Here is a 17,578-nt window from a genome sequence, read left to right as displayed (position 1 = left end):
AAACACAAAATGTTATCAAAAGATTACCCAAACTGTCATTGTCTTGGGAACAATTCTATTTTTTCAACATAACAAGAGTCTATTATGTCAAATTCTCAGAAAAGTTACCTAAATCAATTATTAATCTTGGAAGATTAACGGTCTTCTTCAAAACAGTTACAAATAAGCGTTCACTTTTCGACGTCCATGTGAAAACCTTATAGTTCGTTTCTATGTGTTTTTGTGTGTATGTGTGTATGTGTGTTGCATTGTGTTTTGGTTTTTTTTTGTTCACTTCAGTGTTTCTTTTGTTTCGTTGTTTTCCTCTTATATTTGATGTGTTTCCCTCGGTTTTAGTTTGTAAAACGGATTTTTTTCTTTCAATCTATATATGACTTTCGAAGAGCGGTATACTTCTGTTGCTTTTATTTGTAACGAATAAACATTTCTTGTATTTGACAAACTGCTTGATTGAAGATTCTGTATTCTTTATTAGAGATGCATATGTACAGGGTGAGACGTAACCAGCATATGCTTATAAGTTATTGCGAAACGATAATTAAAGGTAATGCAAACTTTTTAATGCTCCTTCGGAAGCTGTGGTGTAAAGTAGGCCTCACATGAACAAATGAACATGTCGACAAAAGGAAAGACGGATTTTTGTGTTTTTGTGTTAACAAAACACAATCACCGAAATTAAAAACAAATGTTTGTCAATGAAGAATTGAAGCAAGTTGATAATGTCAGTTTCAAAGTATTCACGGGTGTCATTCGGTTTATCGAGAGAAATGATCATGAAAGAATATCTAACGGCGGTCAAGTATTGAGAGACGATCGTGAAAGTTCTGGTAACGGATCGTGAAAGACATTTAATCGAGAAGACATATGAAAGGTCAATACATATTCTAATTTAATAAATTACACAGACAAATTTACAACAAAATAAAACTGTCTGTCAAAATGGTTCAACATTATGATCAGTATGTGAGAATATCCAGTTTTAATAGTACATAGTAGACAAGAAAAACTACTTTAATACGAATAAGGGCATTCTATTTGAATTAATCAAATATTTCTCATAGTTATTTTGTATAAACATAATCTGAAACTTGGTAAATAAAGAACTATTTACACAAAAATTGATTTTTCGGATCGTGAAAGATCACGTACCACATTTTTGATGATCGTGAAAAGGATCGTGGAAGATCTGATGCTACGAAGACGTTCAAATTATTCGTCAATTATATCATAATTAATATTTGTTATTGGTATTGAGAAAAGCTATATAGGTCAACATCCTAAATAGGTTTAAGGTTTTCAAAGTATTAATATTTTCAGAAAATGAAATGTAAAATAGTTGGATGATTGTAGGATGAAGATTTTTATTGTCATGTGAAGTACTCACTTATCACGAGTTATAGGATACCCACATTTTGTATATTGGATCCTATAAACTACATGTCCGTCAGACAGGATTCACCTGACCCCGAATTTGCCTTATTTCATGAATGAAGATTCATTTTAGTGGTCAAGTCCGTATCGCGGATTCGTTAAGCTTTATGATAACTGTCTGTTGTTATGATTGTGAGGTGTACATTTTCGACTTCTGCATTGTTTCAAATAACATCGATCTCATTATCATGCATCATTCGGCAATGCTCGATTTATGTTGTCTAGCCTTTTGGATATATACCTGTATGCTATAGCGCTATGGTATTTCGTGTATGGTGGACATGTCTGTCTGCATGTTTCATATCTGACCATGATGACGTCAATTGTATTTGATATATTGAATGATAGTAAGATGTTTATGTCTGGCTGTCGGTCAGGGTTTATATACTTTTGACCTTATGTTTCGAATTAATTGGCCAAGCATAACTTTTACATTTGTCAGTTTCTAAGGCACTGTAAAGATCGGAACACATTTGTTTGGTCTACGGGATATTTGTAGAGATCTGTATGCCACGGTTCATCTAACCTTGCACTCTTTTTATGGACCATTGACAACCATACTTTAAAAAAAGAAGATGTGGTATGATTGCCAAAGAGACAACTATCCACAAGAGACCAAAATGATACAGAAATTAACAATTATAGGTCACCGTACGGCCTTCAACAATGAGCAAAGCCAATACCGCATAGTCAGCTATAAAAGGCCCCGATATGACAATGTAAAACAATTCGGGATTGTTTGTATAAACATGTATGAACGAAAAACAACTATGTAACACATTAACAAACGACATCCACTGAATTACAGGCTCCTGACTTTGGACAGGCACATACATAAATAATGTGGCAGGGTTAGACATGTTAACGGGGTCCCAAAATTCCCCCTAACCTGAGATAGGGGTATAACAGTACAATGTACAACATAAGAACGAACTATAAAAATCAATTGAAAATCATTTGATACTTCTAGTAAAACCCTTGATATTATAGACGTTCCAAAAATTAACTATCATAAGTAAAGCAGACGAGACATTACATCATTTGCGCTCTGGTATTCTATAGTCTGTAGTATATAGTTAAATCAATCCACATCTGCGTTGTATATACAGAACTTAAGAAAGTACTGTTGCACAAAATGTTGGTTATCGTTCAATCTCAAATTACTCATGAAAGATGTTGTTTTGCTGTAATTTTTTGTTTGATGGATATCATTTTGGTTTAAACGTTGCATATCCATATTATTGGCTAAATAGTGTCGGTCTGACTGAATTACACTTGACCGATTCTCAGAGAAGAATCTTTCAAACTTATTTAGAGACGTTTTTAGTTGTTGTTATTTTAACTTTCGAGGTAAATTGTTGAATAAAAAAAATAGCTTTAATGTTCATCCTACTCAAAATAATTAGAAATTCAAGGTTGCAGTTGCAGGTTTATCAAATGGTAAAAGAAATACTGATTTCTGATTACTAGTAATAAGTCTGGTCACGCATTATCTTTCACGATCAAAATAATGCGTTGCCTGATCTTTCACGATCAAGTTTGATGGATATTCAACAAATTCACGGTTTTCATGAACAAATTAATGCTTTTAAGAGAGGAACATACCTTAATTTTACTGTACTATCAGATACACCAAAGATTAAATTTCAAATATATCATTATAAACTGAAATATGACCATTATAGGTACAAAAAGCGTGTTATTTGTAATTAATTTCATAGACATGCATTGCGCCTTTTGTGTTTTTTCATAAAGTACTGCATATTTTTTCAATCTTATTTCACAGTTATTTTGAGGAAGTTAAATCATTTTGACAGACATATTTTTTTGTTCGGATTTGTTCCGCGTTTTGAAAATTAAGCGATTTTTTTTCAAAGATTCTGACCTAGAATTTTCATTAAATGTCTTTCACGATCCGTTACCAGAGCTTTCACGATCGTCTCTCAATACTTGGCCGCCGTTAGATATTCTTTCACGACCATTTCTCTCGATAAACCGAATGATACCGGTGGTATTTCTCTGCTATCTTTCGTCCTTCATTTAAGTCGATTATTATATAATTTGCTAACGTTGCACATTGCATAAGCAGATGTACTCCCAATTGTTATATTTTTTGATTTTGTATTCCAAATTGTATTGACTCCTATGAAATTAAACAAAAGGATTCTGGACACCCTAAAATCCCCTACCAGCTTTTTGGTGCGGTTCGTGTAACTCTATTTTTTTGGGGTTTTTTTTGTTTTGTAGATTAATGTTTATCTTTTGATTGTTTTTATTTGTCAAGTCGTTGTCAGCTTTTCTACAACTTTTGAGTATGAAAATCTATTGGTAGCTGAAGACTCTTTTATTACAGAACCATGTCTCATGCTAGAGACTTAATCTACGTCTCTGTTGGTTTGCATTGAGATTGACATACTGTAAACCAACTTATTTTCACGAGCGATTTATTTTCGCGACTTTTGCTAGTAGAAATATAACGCGAATTTAAATCGTCGCGGATATGTATAACTTGAATCTTTTCTTCTTTAACCATCTCAAGTAAATAAGTAAATCGCGAAATTAAATAGCCGCGAAGTGAACTAGATAGGACCAAACGCGAAATTAAGTATTCGCGAAAATAAGTTGGTTTATACAGTAATACATTTACATAGGTTTTAATGTCAAGACAATTCTTTTTTGGATAATTAGTTATCAGCAATACGTCCGCAAATTTAATTTATAAGTACTTAACTATCATACACGACTGTTTTGTAAGTGATCTCAGCCAAATAAACATGGCATCTAGCTTTTCATCTTAATCGTCAGTAATGAAAACCCCTTCTATTACAAATTTTGTCATTTCAATATTAGTTCCAATTTCACGGTTCAATCTGTTTAAAGTATTCCAGTATTATTTCTTATGATGATCTGCAAACGGGTAGAATTTCTGCTTATGACATTTCATATTCTCCTTTTTCTAAGTGTTGTCATTTGAGTGATATTTCAATGTTGTCATATAAGCGGGAGGTTTGGCTAGCCAGGTTCAGCTAATCATTGTTCCTTAAATTGTCCAGTGCCAAGTCGTTAATATGGCAGTTGTACAAAAAATAGTCCATTTCTATGTCTGTGTTGTTTTCCCCCATATAATTGATGTGTTTACCTTGGTTTTGGTGTGTAACCTAGATTATTTTTCTCACTTAATCGTTTATGGTCGATTGATTGTTTGTGTTTTAACGCCATTTTTTTAGCGCCAATTTTAGTCTATTTCGTGGTGGTCAGTTTTTAAAGATGGTGGAAGCCTCGTTTTATTTAAGGAATGACTGTAATATTTTTTCTGCCTATGAAGAAATAACATAAAAAATGTGGTGCACACTGAATAACGCGCGTAGCGGGTTATTTAACAGTGTGCATCACGTTTTTTTATGTTATTTCGAATAGACAGAAAAAATATTACAGTCATTTCTCATAATTTATAATTCTAAATTCCATTTTAAACCGTAGAAAACCATGAAAAAACGTTCATGACGTCACGGTCACATGACTAAATTATGTCTATGGCCTCATAACAAAATAACGTTAGCCAATCAAAAGACGCGTTACATCCAAAATTAAATTATAACTATTTAACAGCGGTATACTACTGTTATATTAATCCTTTCTATGATTGGTTTAATTCAACTGGATTAACGATTGTATAGTAGACGTTTCTAAGTCTTATGTTATACGTTTTAGTCTATTCAGGATCATTGTGTAAAAGCAATTGAACGTGTTTGGAATAAACCTTTTCCAGCTGATGCTATATCAAAAGTAGAAAGATAAAGAAGAAAGAGACAACGACGAGGAAACGGTGAACATGGGAAAAAATTCTCTTGTCTTCTTTATAAATGGAATAAAGGTAATGACAGTAAAACTTGCTCATTTATATAAGTCTAAACAATGACGTATAACTAACATATACATATACGTCCTTGGTCTAAATAATTAAGGTAACACGATACCGAATGACGTTACGCCATGAGTTATCGTTCTTGACGTTATCGAATAACGTTCACACATATAAGCCAATGCAGCGGGTTTTGTGTAGCATTTTCAACAGTAACTTTCCCTAGATGCAGAGTGCCAAGAGTTTTTATGCAATACGTAGCGGTTATTTGACATAGATTGTTTTATCTTTTTCCGGCAATCATTCTGATAATAATCGGCAGCAATAAGATAACAAAATTCAGGTTCCGTTATGTACAGTCTGAATAAAGCCAGCCCCGAGTATCCACTTGCGTCTACAAACGCAAGTTGATAGTTGGGGCTGGCTGTAGTCAGACCGGTTCCGTGTTCCCTGATTCCGTTATAATTTTTTTTCTCGAAATTTACATGCAAACGGCTGACTTTTTATTATTCAAACGGCAAGAGACTGTAAAAAAGCTAGATCTTGAAATCATTTAGATTTTATATTCGTGTTAATTTACGCTTGCATGGGTATTCTTAGTTTTTTTTAGTTTTGAGTTAGAAATAATGTACATGTACAAGTTGGGAGACAAAACGACTGAAAGAAAATTAACAAAGTTACCTTTTAGGGCTCTGAGGGCCATATTGCTCGCATAATAGGCTGCGGAAAAGGCTCGGAAAGTTTCTTTCTTAAAATTAGTTTTTAGAACAAGTATACAAGTATATATATACATGTATAGCGTCAGTTTAAATTTTCCCGACCATCATCGCCTTGCCCTGCCTCTATTGCAAAACCTACCTATTGTATTTATTGTTAACTTGTTTTCGTCCTGAACATGCATGAACTATTTTCCACTGGACGTTAACCAACCAATAATCAAAGCAATCCATCCTACAATTTACACCCGTCACTTGGAACTTTAGTTGTTAAAATTTAAATCATTGCCTCTAATTTTTTCAAAGAATTCGACAAAGTTTAAACGCAGACCGCGAGGAAGACCGACATTGTACAGTTACGCAAAACTTAAGGTAACACGATACCGAATGGCATATCTCCCGATTTCCAAAATTTTTGGCATACGTGTACTTTGAATCGAGTTACATCGGAATATGTAATAAAAAATGGGGGTCACCATTTTTGTTTTTTTTTTGTAATTTTCATAGGAAAACGTCAATTTTGGCGACAAATTTACTTAGGTATATAGGGGAATTGCCTTTTTTTCGGCTTACCTTTTAGATTTTCGAATGGATGGCTATTTTCTTATATACGGAGAAAAACAAAAAACTAACATAATATCCAGGATTGCATAGTGAATCCATACACGTATCGAAACTCATATGTCACCATCCTTGTTTTTGAAATAAATGACTTCAAAGTTGATCGATAGGCCTAGAATTTGACCAAAAACGTGTGACGTTATGGTGTACGGAATATAACGTTATTCCTTCTCAGAGAAATGGAGAAAAAAATATGTGTCGGGATCTGAATGAGTATATTTTATTTTCATTTCCTCAGTCGACTGTCGTAAAGTTCCTAGTAATGCAATATAAAATTCTACTGAATCAGATATAATTTTATTTCGTCCTGCACATGGAATTTCACTCAATTGAATTAATATCAATATCGTCTGATTTTCACATCAAACGAGCATATCATGACTTGAAACTTGCGTGAACAGGTTCCATGTGAATCTTATGATAATAGTTCATGCATAAATCACCGGAATTTTGTACACGTTAAATTCACGTAAATATTTGAAATAAAATTATTTAAATAATATCTTTGTTCTAAAATTTGATTAAAACCATAAAAAATACCTTCAGATTTTTGTTAAGTTTACGTGAAAATTAAATGAAACATTTCACGTGAGATTCATCCGAATTACTGATTTTTAACTCCATCATATTAGACAATGGTGGTATCATCACTGCATCCCGTGATGCAGAAATATAGAATTTTAATAAAATTGATTCATTTAACATTTTTTAATTGCTCGGTTTGATGGTTGTTTAACGTTCAGTGGCAAATAGCTCATGCATGTTCGGAACAATACAATTTTGAAAACAGTTGCGCAGTGAATCGTCATCATACTTTTATATCGTTTTAACGAATTGGTTGGCCAACATATTGTGTACGATGATTTAATCGCAACAATATAACTGCGTTTGTGATGTTCTACTTGTACCAATTACTATATGTTACTGTATGTTACTGAGGAATCTTATAATGGATAGTGCTGGTATAGCAAAAGATAAACCCCTAGTCTAGTTTGATCTAGTGTTTGCATATTAATTTATTTGTACATTGACCTCAATAGCCGTCGGTATACTGGGTATATGATAAGTAACATTTTTTCATTGAACTTTTTTTTTATAGAATTAAACGCTCACCTTTCATGTTTTTTTTATATTACTGAGAGATAGAAGTTTTATTTATTTTTGATAATTCTTTTTTGGAAAGCACCAATCCAAAGTATAAGTTTCCTGTCACGATGTCCCTTTAAAAAACTATTCATATCAATTTTGTTGTTTTTTGAGTTTTTGTCATTATAATTATTATTATTCTATTCACTTTATTCACAAGTCGAAGTAATTAACCCAATCTTTGGATCAATTCTTTACTCTATGACCAGTTCATGAATTTCTACTATGACTGAGATGATCTTTATAGGGTTTTCACTAGTTTATTTTGTGTTTCATGCTATTAAACGACCAAATTACTTTCTATGACATACCAAATTTTGTGTAAAATGTGTTTCTTTTGACGGTTATTCCAGAAACGTGCACTTATAATGGAAATCATATTATTCTGGTTTTTAATCTATTACTTTTCACATTAGATTACAGCTAGTAAGGCTATTCAAAATGTAAAACTGTTATCTTTCAACGCTGAAATGCAAATTAGAACAAAACCAAGATAAAAAACGAAGTACAATGAATAAGTAAAGGCATTAGTAGTAGACCACAATTCAAAAGTCACAAATCGACCACGCGAAAACAAATCCTAGTCACAAACAAACCAGAAACGAGGAAATCATATCAACTAAACGAAAACCATTGAAACGAAACTATTTGCTAAATAAAGGCAACAGTAGTATACCGCTGTTCAAAAAACAAAATGGGGGTAACAAACCAAAACTGAGGGAAACAATTGCCATATTCCTGACTGGGTATAGGACATTTTTAGAGAAAAAGTGGATTGAACCTTGTTTTATGGCTAGCCAAACCACGCACAGGACAGAGCGATTTTAATTATTAAATCAGTTAAAATCGTTCAAATACACTAATTGAATCAACTGAAATAGACACTTATTTGATTATGAGGGTCGGTTGAAAACAAAACTTTACGACAAAAGAGTTGACTTCAGCTTCCTAATAAGGGAGCGTTGGGAAGCTGAAATCATGACTTCGGAAATTAACGAACGCCATTACGAGTTGGTTGACCGATATGGAATATCTGTTTTAAAGATGATATCGTATATGTTCCTTTTGGCATGACTACAATCCCGTTCCCTTTTCGCGAATGTGACCTACCGAATTAAGACTGTTTACCTTTATTTGTGACATTTTTACCGATTGTGTCTGTTTGTTTTGTTCACGCATCAGTATCAATAATATTAAATTTGATGCGACTGTCGTACAAGTGAGAGGTTTAGCGCTATAAAACCAGGTTTAATCTACCATTTTCTACATTTGAATTTTACTTTTTAAGCGTTTGAAAAGTGTCCAAAATCTTTCGTCAGATGAACCTGAAATTTGAGGCCAAAATCGGCCCTTAACGAACCCACTCCCTGTCCCACTTTTAGACACAATTCCTAATTACCCAAGAGTAAAAAGACAGGCGTAACATTTGGAGCAGGAAATGCTTCCAATTTCAACTGAAATCGTTCCCGATTTTGGAAGGATTCGTGTTACTAAAAAAGTTACTAAAAAAACGACCAAAGACAAACAACAGTATAAAAATATAACATAGAAAACCAAATACTGAGCATCTCAAACCCTCCAAAAAATCATTCATGAGAAAAGTGTCATACCTTAAAACAGCTGAAATCAACTATTATGATCTAGTGTTAAATTTTGGCATTTATATAAAGCATCAATAAATACATGGTCTTAAGTTTGATTTTTATACACTAAGTTGACGAATACATATAATTATGTAAATATGACCTAATGTCTGTATACAGAGTAGTTTTTGAGATGAAAACACGGTCATATTTGTCCATTAAGTGGTAAGTGCATCGGACTACAAAAACAAAGGTTCCTGGTTCGATTCCCGTCTGGGATGAAAATTTCAGGGACTGAATTTTCGGCTCTCCCTTGACACCATTTGCGAGTATGGTCTTGAGGAAACGATGATAGTCCGTCGGAAGGGACGATAAATGACTGACCCGTGTTAAGAGAGAGCCATATCTCTTGCACGTTAAAGACACCCTTTAAGATTTAAAAAAAGAGCAGGCTAATGCCGCTACAAGGCAGTACTCGTACCCGCAAAGTGGAAAGGGATTATTATAAGTTGCAAAACTTGTTTCCCAATCCACTATAAATAAATATGTTTAAATTAAATAATGTGTCCATTTGTTATGATGAACCTTTGTTTAAACAGTATTTATCAATGAAAAATTACGAGATAAAATATTACAATGTTACATAAAGTTCAAACATGCATTTCGGAAACAAGTTTGGAAAAACTTATAAAAATCCGTCTCCCTACGATGAACCTTAAAAGCAAGACGCCCATTAATATTCCAGTCATGTTTATATTTGCTATTATTAAGTTAACAGAACTATGAGATCTATGGGAGTCTTCCTGGTAGAAAATAATTCGTGACCCTCTATGACATTTCTAGACTTATTTTGATGGGAAAGTTTGGTCAGCCATAAAACCAGATTCAACCCACCGTTTTGTTAAAATATCTTCTCCAATTCAGGAATATGGCAGTTGTTATCAAATAGTCCGTTTTATAGATATAGGAAGATGTGGTACAAGTGCCATTGAGACAACTCTCCATCCAAGTAACAATTTATAAATATAAGCTATTATAGGTCAAGGGACGGCCTTCAACACGGAGCAAGCTATAAATGGCCCAAAAATTATGTATGTTTGCGTTTGTTTTTTGTTGTTCCGTTATTTTCCTGTCAAAGTTTGAGTTTCCTTTGGTTTTAGTTTACAACCTGGGTTTGTTTTCTCTCAATTGATTTATGACTTTTAACAGCAGTATACTACTGTTGCCTTTATTTATGGAGGTATAATGTCATTGTGAGGAAAATACGTTATATATGAACGTAACGTCTAATTTTATTTATTTCTATACTGAATTACATGTCTTGACGTTTGTGTGTATTTGTGAAAGAAGGTATACCATTTTTAGTTTGGTTTCATTCTTTGTTGGCCCATAAATGCTGAAGATCTCTTACATTTGTTTTGGTTGGAGTTGAAATACTGTGTCCTGCTTATATTGATAAACAAGTTCTTAATGGGTTTAAAATTAAAAATGATCTGCTTTATCGAGTATAATTATAATAAATGCTCCATATCAAATGCATTATACTAGATGTCATTTTGTAAATTACTTCGAAAACTGTCATGCTTCTCATGTTGTATGTTGAAGACAAATTAAACTACCAGTCTTTTCAGATTTAAAGTTATGTCATTACAAGTGTAAATTTAAAACAGAAAAAAAAGTGTTTTGTTGTAAAATCAGTACTTATGGGTTCAAATACTGTTAGAAATCACCCAACACCAAAGACATATATGTCTTCTTTAAAAATTAATGCATCTGTTTTTCAAAAAGTCGTTATTTCAATATTATGACATACATGTGACTGGCCACATAGTTTCCAGGCTTATATGGATACTTAGTCTAAAATAGGGTTATTGCATATTCATTCAGTACATACTTAATAAAAGCATCTTGTAAAGTTTTATTAACAAATCTTATAGATCAACCATTTCAGGAGTGTCATCTTTAATCGTTCCTTCTCATGACTCTGTTGGAGCAGTTTTTTTTTTATCTTTTGCAAAACCATAAAATAAAGTATCTATGAAAATACTGTTTTGTTCCTTATTTTTAAGATAAAATAATTTTTATTTCTTTTGAATATCACAGCAATATTTCAAGATTGATTGTTCATTAGTTGCTTTATAGTGGCAAACAGTTTATGCCATATTTCAAGAGACAATTTAGAACAGTAGACTTCTTGGTTTTGATAATTTTATTCTTTCAAATTTTCAATGAAATACCCCCTCCATTTTGTTCACCTTGTAACATGATAAGTTCTCTATAATTCTAAAGTTCAGTTTCATTTTGAAGTAAACTCATTAAAATAAAATCTTTATAATTTCTTCACAAGTCAGAGTATTTCTATTCCACACTAGGTTGTCAAAATAAGTTTCCATGGTTAAACTTACAAAAGCTATATCTAACAATTCCTATGTTTTCTGCAATTCTGAAATATTTCAATATGAATGACTGTTGCAATTAAGGTTAAATAATTCTTTGTCAAATACAAAAAACATGTTAAATATACATGTGTGAAAAGCAGTGTGGTGATTTGTAGGATAATGTAGGACTTTTTTGTAATAATTTTTATGGATTTCATAGGTACAGGTTAACCATCAGTTAAAATGTTCATCAGAATACAAACTTCATATAAGCCTGTATGCAAAATTTTATTGAAAAAAAACACCATGACATCATGTATCTGCCAATATACAAATGTTCCTCATTCCATAAAAATTGTTAACAACAAAAACATTAATGAATCCATTGTATTACACTTATAGGAATCAATGTGTACATTTACTCATGCTTACATTTCCTGACCAATGAGAAACATTTACTCAAAATAGATGAAAATTTGTCATGAAAATTAAAACAGGTACTTTTATATATGTAGAAGCACTTTTGCTGGGAATAATACATCTTCTTTTAAACATCCATTAAAACACTTCCACACAGTAATTAATACGACTATACCTAAAGATTCATTCAGAAAATAAACATTTCATTTTTCCCTCCATACACACATTTTACAGATGACCATGAAAAGCTGACTAGAACTTTAAATGTTGTATATCAATTAATCTGACTATCACTGAACTTAATGTTTGCCTCATTGTCAAGTGGAATTAAAAAATAAAACAAAAGGTTGAAACTCATCATAAAATGGAAGCTAAGAACAGTAACTCAACTTTGTTGAATTATGAAAATAGAATACATGCACAGTACAATGCTTTTACAATAAATATAGTTTATTTACCACCAAAATTTAATAAATAATAAAAATACAATGACAACAATAATAATGGCTGCTATTTTGGCATAAGATGACCTTAAGTTCAAATATGCAGAGTCTTTCTTGTACTTCTGAGACACTGAAGATAAATTACTGGCTTTCATATCTAGTGCTGAAAATAAAAAGAATTCAATACAGTAAAACAAATCAAATATCTTAGATATAATCACTAAGGTCCTAACAATTCTCAGTCATCAGTTTATGGCAAAGGGTTGAAAATTATTGAATCTTTTACTATGAGGTGTTATATAATAGTTTTACTATGAGGTTTTATATAATCTTGGTTAGAAGTCAAGGTTTTTTTTGGCATTATATAATATTAGTACACATTTGCATTAATGCAAACCAAAAACCTGACTTCTAACTAAGATTGTATATAACACATCATAGTAAAAGATATCAAATTTTTTTTGGGTCTATAAATAGATTAAGGGGGTTATGCTCTTATTCCAATGGTGTACATCATGCTCTGTGTACTTCTGGGGTGTTAAATGATTTTGACTTCTTTATGAAGATAAAAGTCTTGCACAATCTGTAGCAAGTGAAAACTTAATAAATATATAATACATTTTTAACATCATTTTAAGTACTAAAGATATTTATTTATGATTATAAGTAAAAAGAATATGTGCGTCAAAAAACATAAATTCTGATGATGCATATAATTGACAATATTGTGTAGAAATTGTTATAAATTTGTTTTAGGAGAAAAATAGTGTTTACATGAAGGATTTCCATAGCAAATCATTGTTTACATATAAAACAGCTGTTAAATATAAAAAGAAAATAAATGAATTTCACATATCATTGATTTCACATGTGTATATCCTTTATAAAGGTGTGGAACAGCTGAGATATAGATTAACATTCATCGCATAATTCACATTACAAACATTAAATTCCTGGGAACATCAGATAAGCTGCTATAACAGGTAAATTTATAAGAATTATCATGGGTCCCAGGAAAACATTATTGTTGATTTATACATACAGCAGAGGACCATGAAAAAAAGTCAGGGTACTGCATAACATGAGTGTAAATCATTTAATCAATATAACAATTGTGTGTATTATTATATTCAGCAAAATGTTTTTACCAAAGACTCAGAGTGTCACTCAAAATGATTGGTTCATTTAAAATTTGCATAAAAGTTCATTGAAACATGATCACTTATTGGATGCCTTCAGATCTTACACAAATAACAAACATTTGTAAGAGAGCAGATTAAAATATTAGGTTATAAATCAGATTGAGTTGAAGACCTTACTGTGACATTGAGATGAAGAACAGCAATAATGTGTTACAAAATTTTGTGTCATAAATTGATGCACCACTTCATTTCTTTCCAAAAAGAAAAAAGAAATCCAGGATCTTGATATTATTCTACAAGCTGGAGTAGAGAAAGTTTAAATGACTAGGTTATAAAATCTGTGAAAAACAGCCTTTGATGAACTGAAAAACTGAATAATAAAATAAAGTTTGCAGAATGACAAAATATTAAATGAGATAATAAAATAATTTCTCCAAATCCACTTGAAAATATTCAACAATACTAGTGGCAGTTACCTTCAGATTTGGGGTACATGTTTTTTCTCTGAAATAGAAGTCAGGCAATAATAGTAGTAGAAGTACCCAAGAATCCACTATTTTTTGGCATATTGCTTTAAATAGTAATTTTGGAATTTTTTTTACTAAAATATTAAATAACAGATAACCCATATTTAAACAGATTAACATCTGACTTTAGATTATTTATTGGTGCAAGACAAGGGGGGTAATTAAAGCCCTAGTCTCCCGAGATTGGTGTGTTCTATGACATGACAAATTACCTGATAGTGTTTCTCCTCTCTGTAACACATCATCAATATTTTGCACCATTATCCTATGCACATCTTGGAGTTCTGTATTTATATTATTCAGATTCTTTCTTGCTCTAGAATCCATGTAAGATTTCCGTGCTTTCTGGATGTATGTATCTGAAAATGTTCACAGAAAGGGTTAAATATGCAATGTAGGTTCTGTCAATCAGCTTTTGTTCTTTTTTTTGGACATGTTTCCCATGGTTAGTAATTAATCTTATAACAAGTCTCCCCATATTGCCTTGTTGCTCTTACACAGTACATTAATATTGGACAACTTAATTCAGAACTTTTTATTGGTTATATGAAGTGTAGTTTTCAATGTCAGTCTCAGGGGTATTATATTTACTTTGGATTCATTATTCCAATACCATGGCATACTTTCCCATTTCTTTTTTAATTAAGACTTAAATTAATTGATTTGTTTAATTGGGATTTCAGCTCACTTTCAGCACTATTGTGCTCTTTCAAGACAATCAGTTTTTGGCGAGGAAAGCACAGTGTCAGGAAAGAACCACCGATCTAATTTAGCTAGTAAGGACATAAAAAAATGTATTTGTGTATATAAATGTTTACCCTACATGTACTCACCAAATTCTATAAAACTGTATGGTCTAGATACTGTTTCTACTCTACCACCATATTGCAACGAGAATTCTGTTTGTAAATCATCCAAATATTGGAATGCAAGTCTCTTTGAGAATGATTTATCACAGAGTATAAGATAACATACACCTCGTTCTATAATATAACTTAAAAGAAAAATATTTGACATAAGTTTCTTATAAAATATAAATGTGGAGTTAAAAATTAGCACTTCAAGATTGTCACATACTGAAATTGATGTTGCTAAAAGTCAGAAAATTATGCCACTCTGCCTGTATGAGTATGGAAATATAACATGTATAACTTGATTTACAAAATTGAGTAAATATCCATAAAATGTATGTACATCAATTATGAAGAATTACATTCCATTCTTCAAATTCTTTGTTTACCTGTTTTTTTATTTTTCTACAATGGTTGTTCTCATTTGAATTTGTGTTTGTCTTCTGATGACATTTTACATAGAATGCATGTTTTTAAAGTTATCAAAAAAGATCGGCAAAGTACAAATGTATTGCAAAACTATTTTCCATAAATCATTAGAAAAACAGAATCCTCATTGTATCTCATCATTTATTGCATGATAACATATATTTAATATAATATGAGTTGGAAATTTTAATAAACTAGAATAAAATAGAAATTGAGTTGAATGAGTACATTAAATTTAGACACTATGATAATCTATGAAGTTATTTTTTTTCATCCCATGCAGAAGCAGCGTATACATGTAACTAGATTTCTAGTTTCTTGAACAACATGACATGTGTAACATTTGGAACAAACTTTATTTGATATATTAGATGAAAGAAAATGGTATTGTCTGATTTTGGACTTTGGACTTTTGATTTTTGAAAACCCTACTGGTATTTTTCTTTATTTTTTTACAATGTCAGTTGTATATAACTTTTACACAGGAAGTGTTATACAAATGTATGTAATATTTTTTACAAGGTCCTTCATAAAATTAGCAAAGTAAGTTTTGTTCAATCGCTCAGGTGTTAAAGTAATTGTTGTTTATCAGTGGGTTTTTCCTCATTGGTTTTTAATTATATATTTCCTGTCAGTATTATTTTTATGTACTGTAATATTTATAATGATATCTGAATCAAGTTTATGTAAATACTATCCACAATTTATACTTATACAAAAACAACTTAATGTACCCTGGATAACTGTCTAAATATAAACTTTGAAGAAGGTACATGTGTATACGAATGTTGACCACTTGATGTTTGATTTTCTTGGGTTGCTTATCATAAAAAATTATTTAAAATCTCCTTTTATCTATGAATATGACAATATATGTTTAGCATGTTTAAACTATGTTTTACTTACTGAAAAATATATGGTCCAGATTCTAAACTACATCTTCCTGGAGGCTGTGGATCGGTTGATATCTTACGGAAAAGTTGTTTAGCTTGTGCCTGGTAGTCCATTAAGCTTCTTCCTGCCTGTATCAAAAAGAGTGGAAAGTTCAGGACAAAATAATGATAAAATAACTATATGTTAATTAATATCAGCAATGGATATTTTTAAGTCTGTCAGTCTTTTTTCTATTATGACATCAGAATTTTACGGGAACTTTTGTGATGTCCAGTAATGGCAGACAAATAGCGATAAGGTGTATTCAGGATAGTTGGCAGGTCTGTGAATTTAATACTGTCTTAGTCGATGGAATTACCTATGGTCTTAGTAGATTGGTAGATGGTAAAAATTGACTTATTGACAGTCTAACACTAAGTTGTCGCTTGGAACGAGTTGTTTTGCACCAGGCTACAATACACCTTATCGCTAATCCCAGCTGACCCGGCCGCTTGAACTATTGACGCATACAACAATCACTTTTCCATTGTGGCGTCATATATTTTGTATTGTGACGTCAAAGTTTTACGCGAACCTGTGTGATATCCAGTAATGGCGGACAAATAGCAATAAGGTGCATGTATATCTGCGATTCATGGACCTAACCCGTGGCCTGTTGGGTAACTTGTTCTGATCAGAGTGATCGCTTACTTTGACGTGTTAGGAGATTTTGTAATTTCAGAGATAAAACCAATCTATATGAGACATTTGACAGACAACACCACAGCTGTCTAAAACATTATTTGAAATAAAATAACCTGTTCATCCTCTTGCATTGATGCAGCTAAGGGCAGTGCATCTGCAACTCGTGCGATCATGGTCATTAAAACCATTCTGGCAACGATTATATCAAAGAACTCGTTTAATGTACATGTATGATACTAAGACTGCATGTGAAGTTTGTTATGATGGTATAGCTGACGTGGTGCGCTTGACGGATAAATAATTTTGACACTTCCGGTAAACAAAACAATGTACTTCCGGTTCAGACACCCAGCAAGTTTCACTGAAAACCTTTTAAATCGCAAGTCACTGTTCGTTTCTTAGGTAAGACAACTACAGATTTGAGTACACATAAACATGATCTCATTTAATC

The 17,578-nt window shown here is 31.9% G+C and overlaps 2 protein-coding genes across 2 annotated transcripts in view; one reads left to right on the top strand and one right to left on the bottom strand.

The window, feature by feature from the left end:
- Positions 1 to 12,006: 12,006 nt before the first annotated feature.
- On the bottom strand, positions 12,007 to 17,440 carry LOC143063391 (vesicle-trafficking protein SEC22b-like). Its single transcript, XM_076235516.1, has 5 exons — positions 17,241 to 17,440; positions 16,456 to 16,571; positions 15,103 to 15,263; positions 14,482 to 14,628; positions 12,007 to 12,763 (listed from the first exon to the last, which is right to left on the bottom strand). The coding sequence occupies exons 1-5, from the start codon at positions 17,313 to 17,315 to the stop codon at positions 12,612 to 12,614; spliced, it is 651 nt and encodes a 216-aa protein (XP_076091631.1). The 5' UTR covers positions 17,316 to 17,440; the 3' UTR covers positions 12,007 to 12,611.
- The window catches only part of LOC143063390 (uncharacterized), a 33,377-nt gene continuing 33,238 nt past the window's right edge, over positions 17,440 to 17,578 (top strand). The window contains exon 1 of the mRNA XM_076235514.1: positions 17,440 to 17,529. The gene's annotated coding sequence lies outside the window, so the exon portion shown is untranslated. The remainder of the gene's footprint in view (positions 17,530 to 17,578) is intronic.

The sequence above is a fragment of the Mytilus galloprovincialis genome, chromosome 2, assembly GCF_965363235.1.
Source record: "Mytilus galloprovincialis chromosome 2, xbMytGall1.hap1.1, whole genome shotgun sequence".
NCBI classification, from domain to species: domain Eukaryota; kingdom Metazoa; phylum Mollusca; class Bivalvia; order Mytilida; family Mytilidae; genus Mytilus; species Mytilus galloprovincialis.
Note: the sequence above shows the minus strand (reverse complement) of the source record. Positions and strands in the feature narration are given on the sequence as shown.

Coding starts and splice junctions, on each gene's coding strand:
- LOC143063391 (XM_076235516.1), bottom strand. CDS start 17,315: ATGGTTTTAATGACCATGATCGCACGAGTTGCAGATGCACTGCCCTTA. Junction 15,264..16,455: donor TCTGGACCATATATTTTTCA/GTAAGTAAAACA, acceptor TTTTCTTTTAAG/TTATATTATAGAACGAGGTG. Junction 12,764..14,481: donor GAGAGGAGAAACACTATCAG/GTAATTTGTCAT, acceptor TTTTATTTTCAG/CACTAGATATGAAAGCCAGT.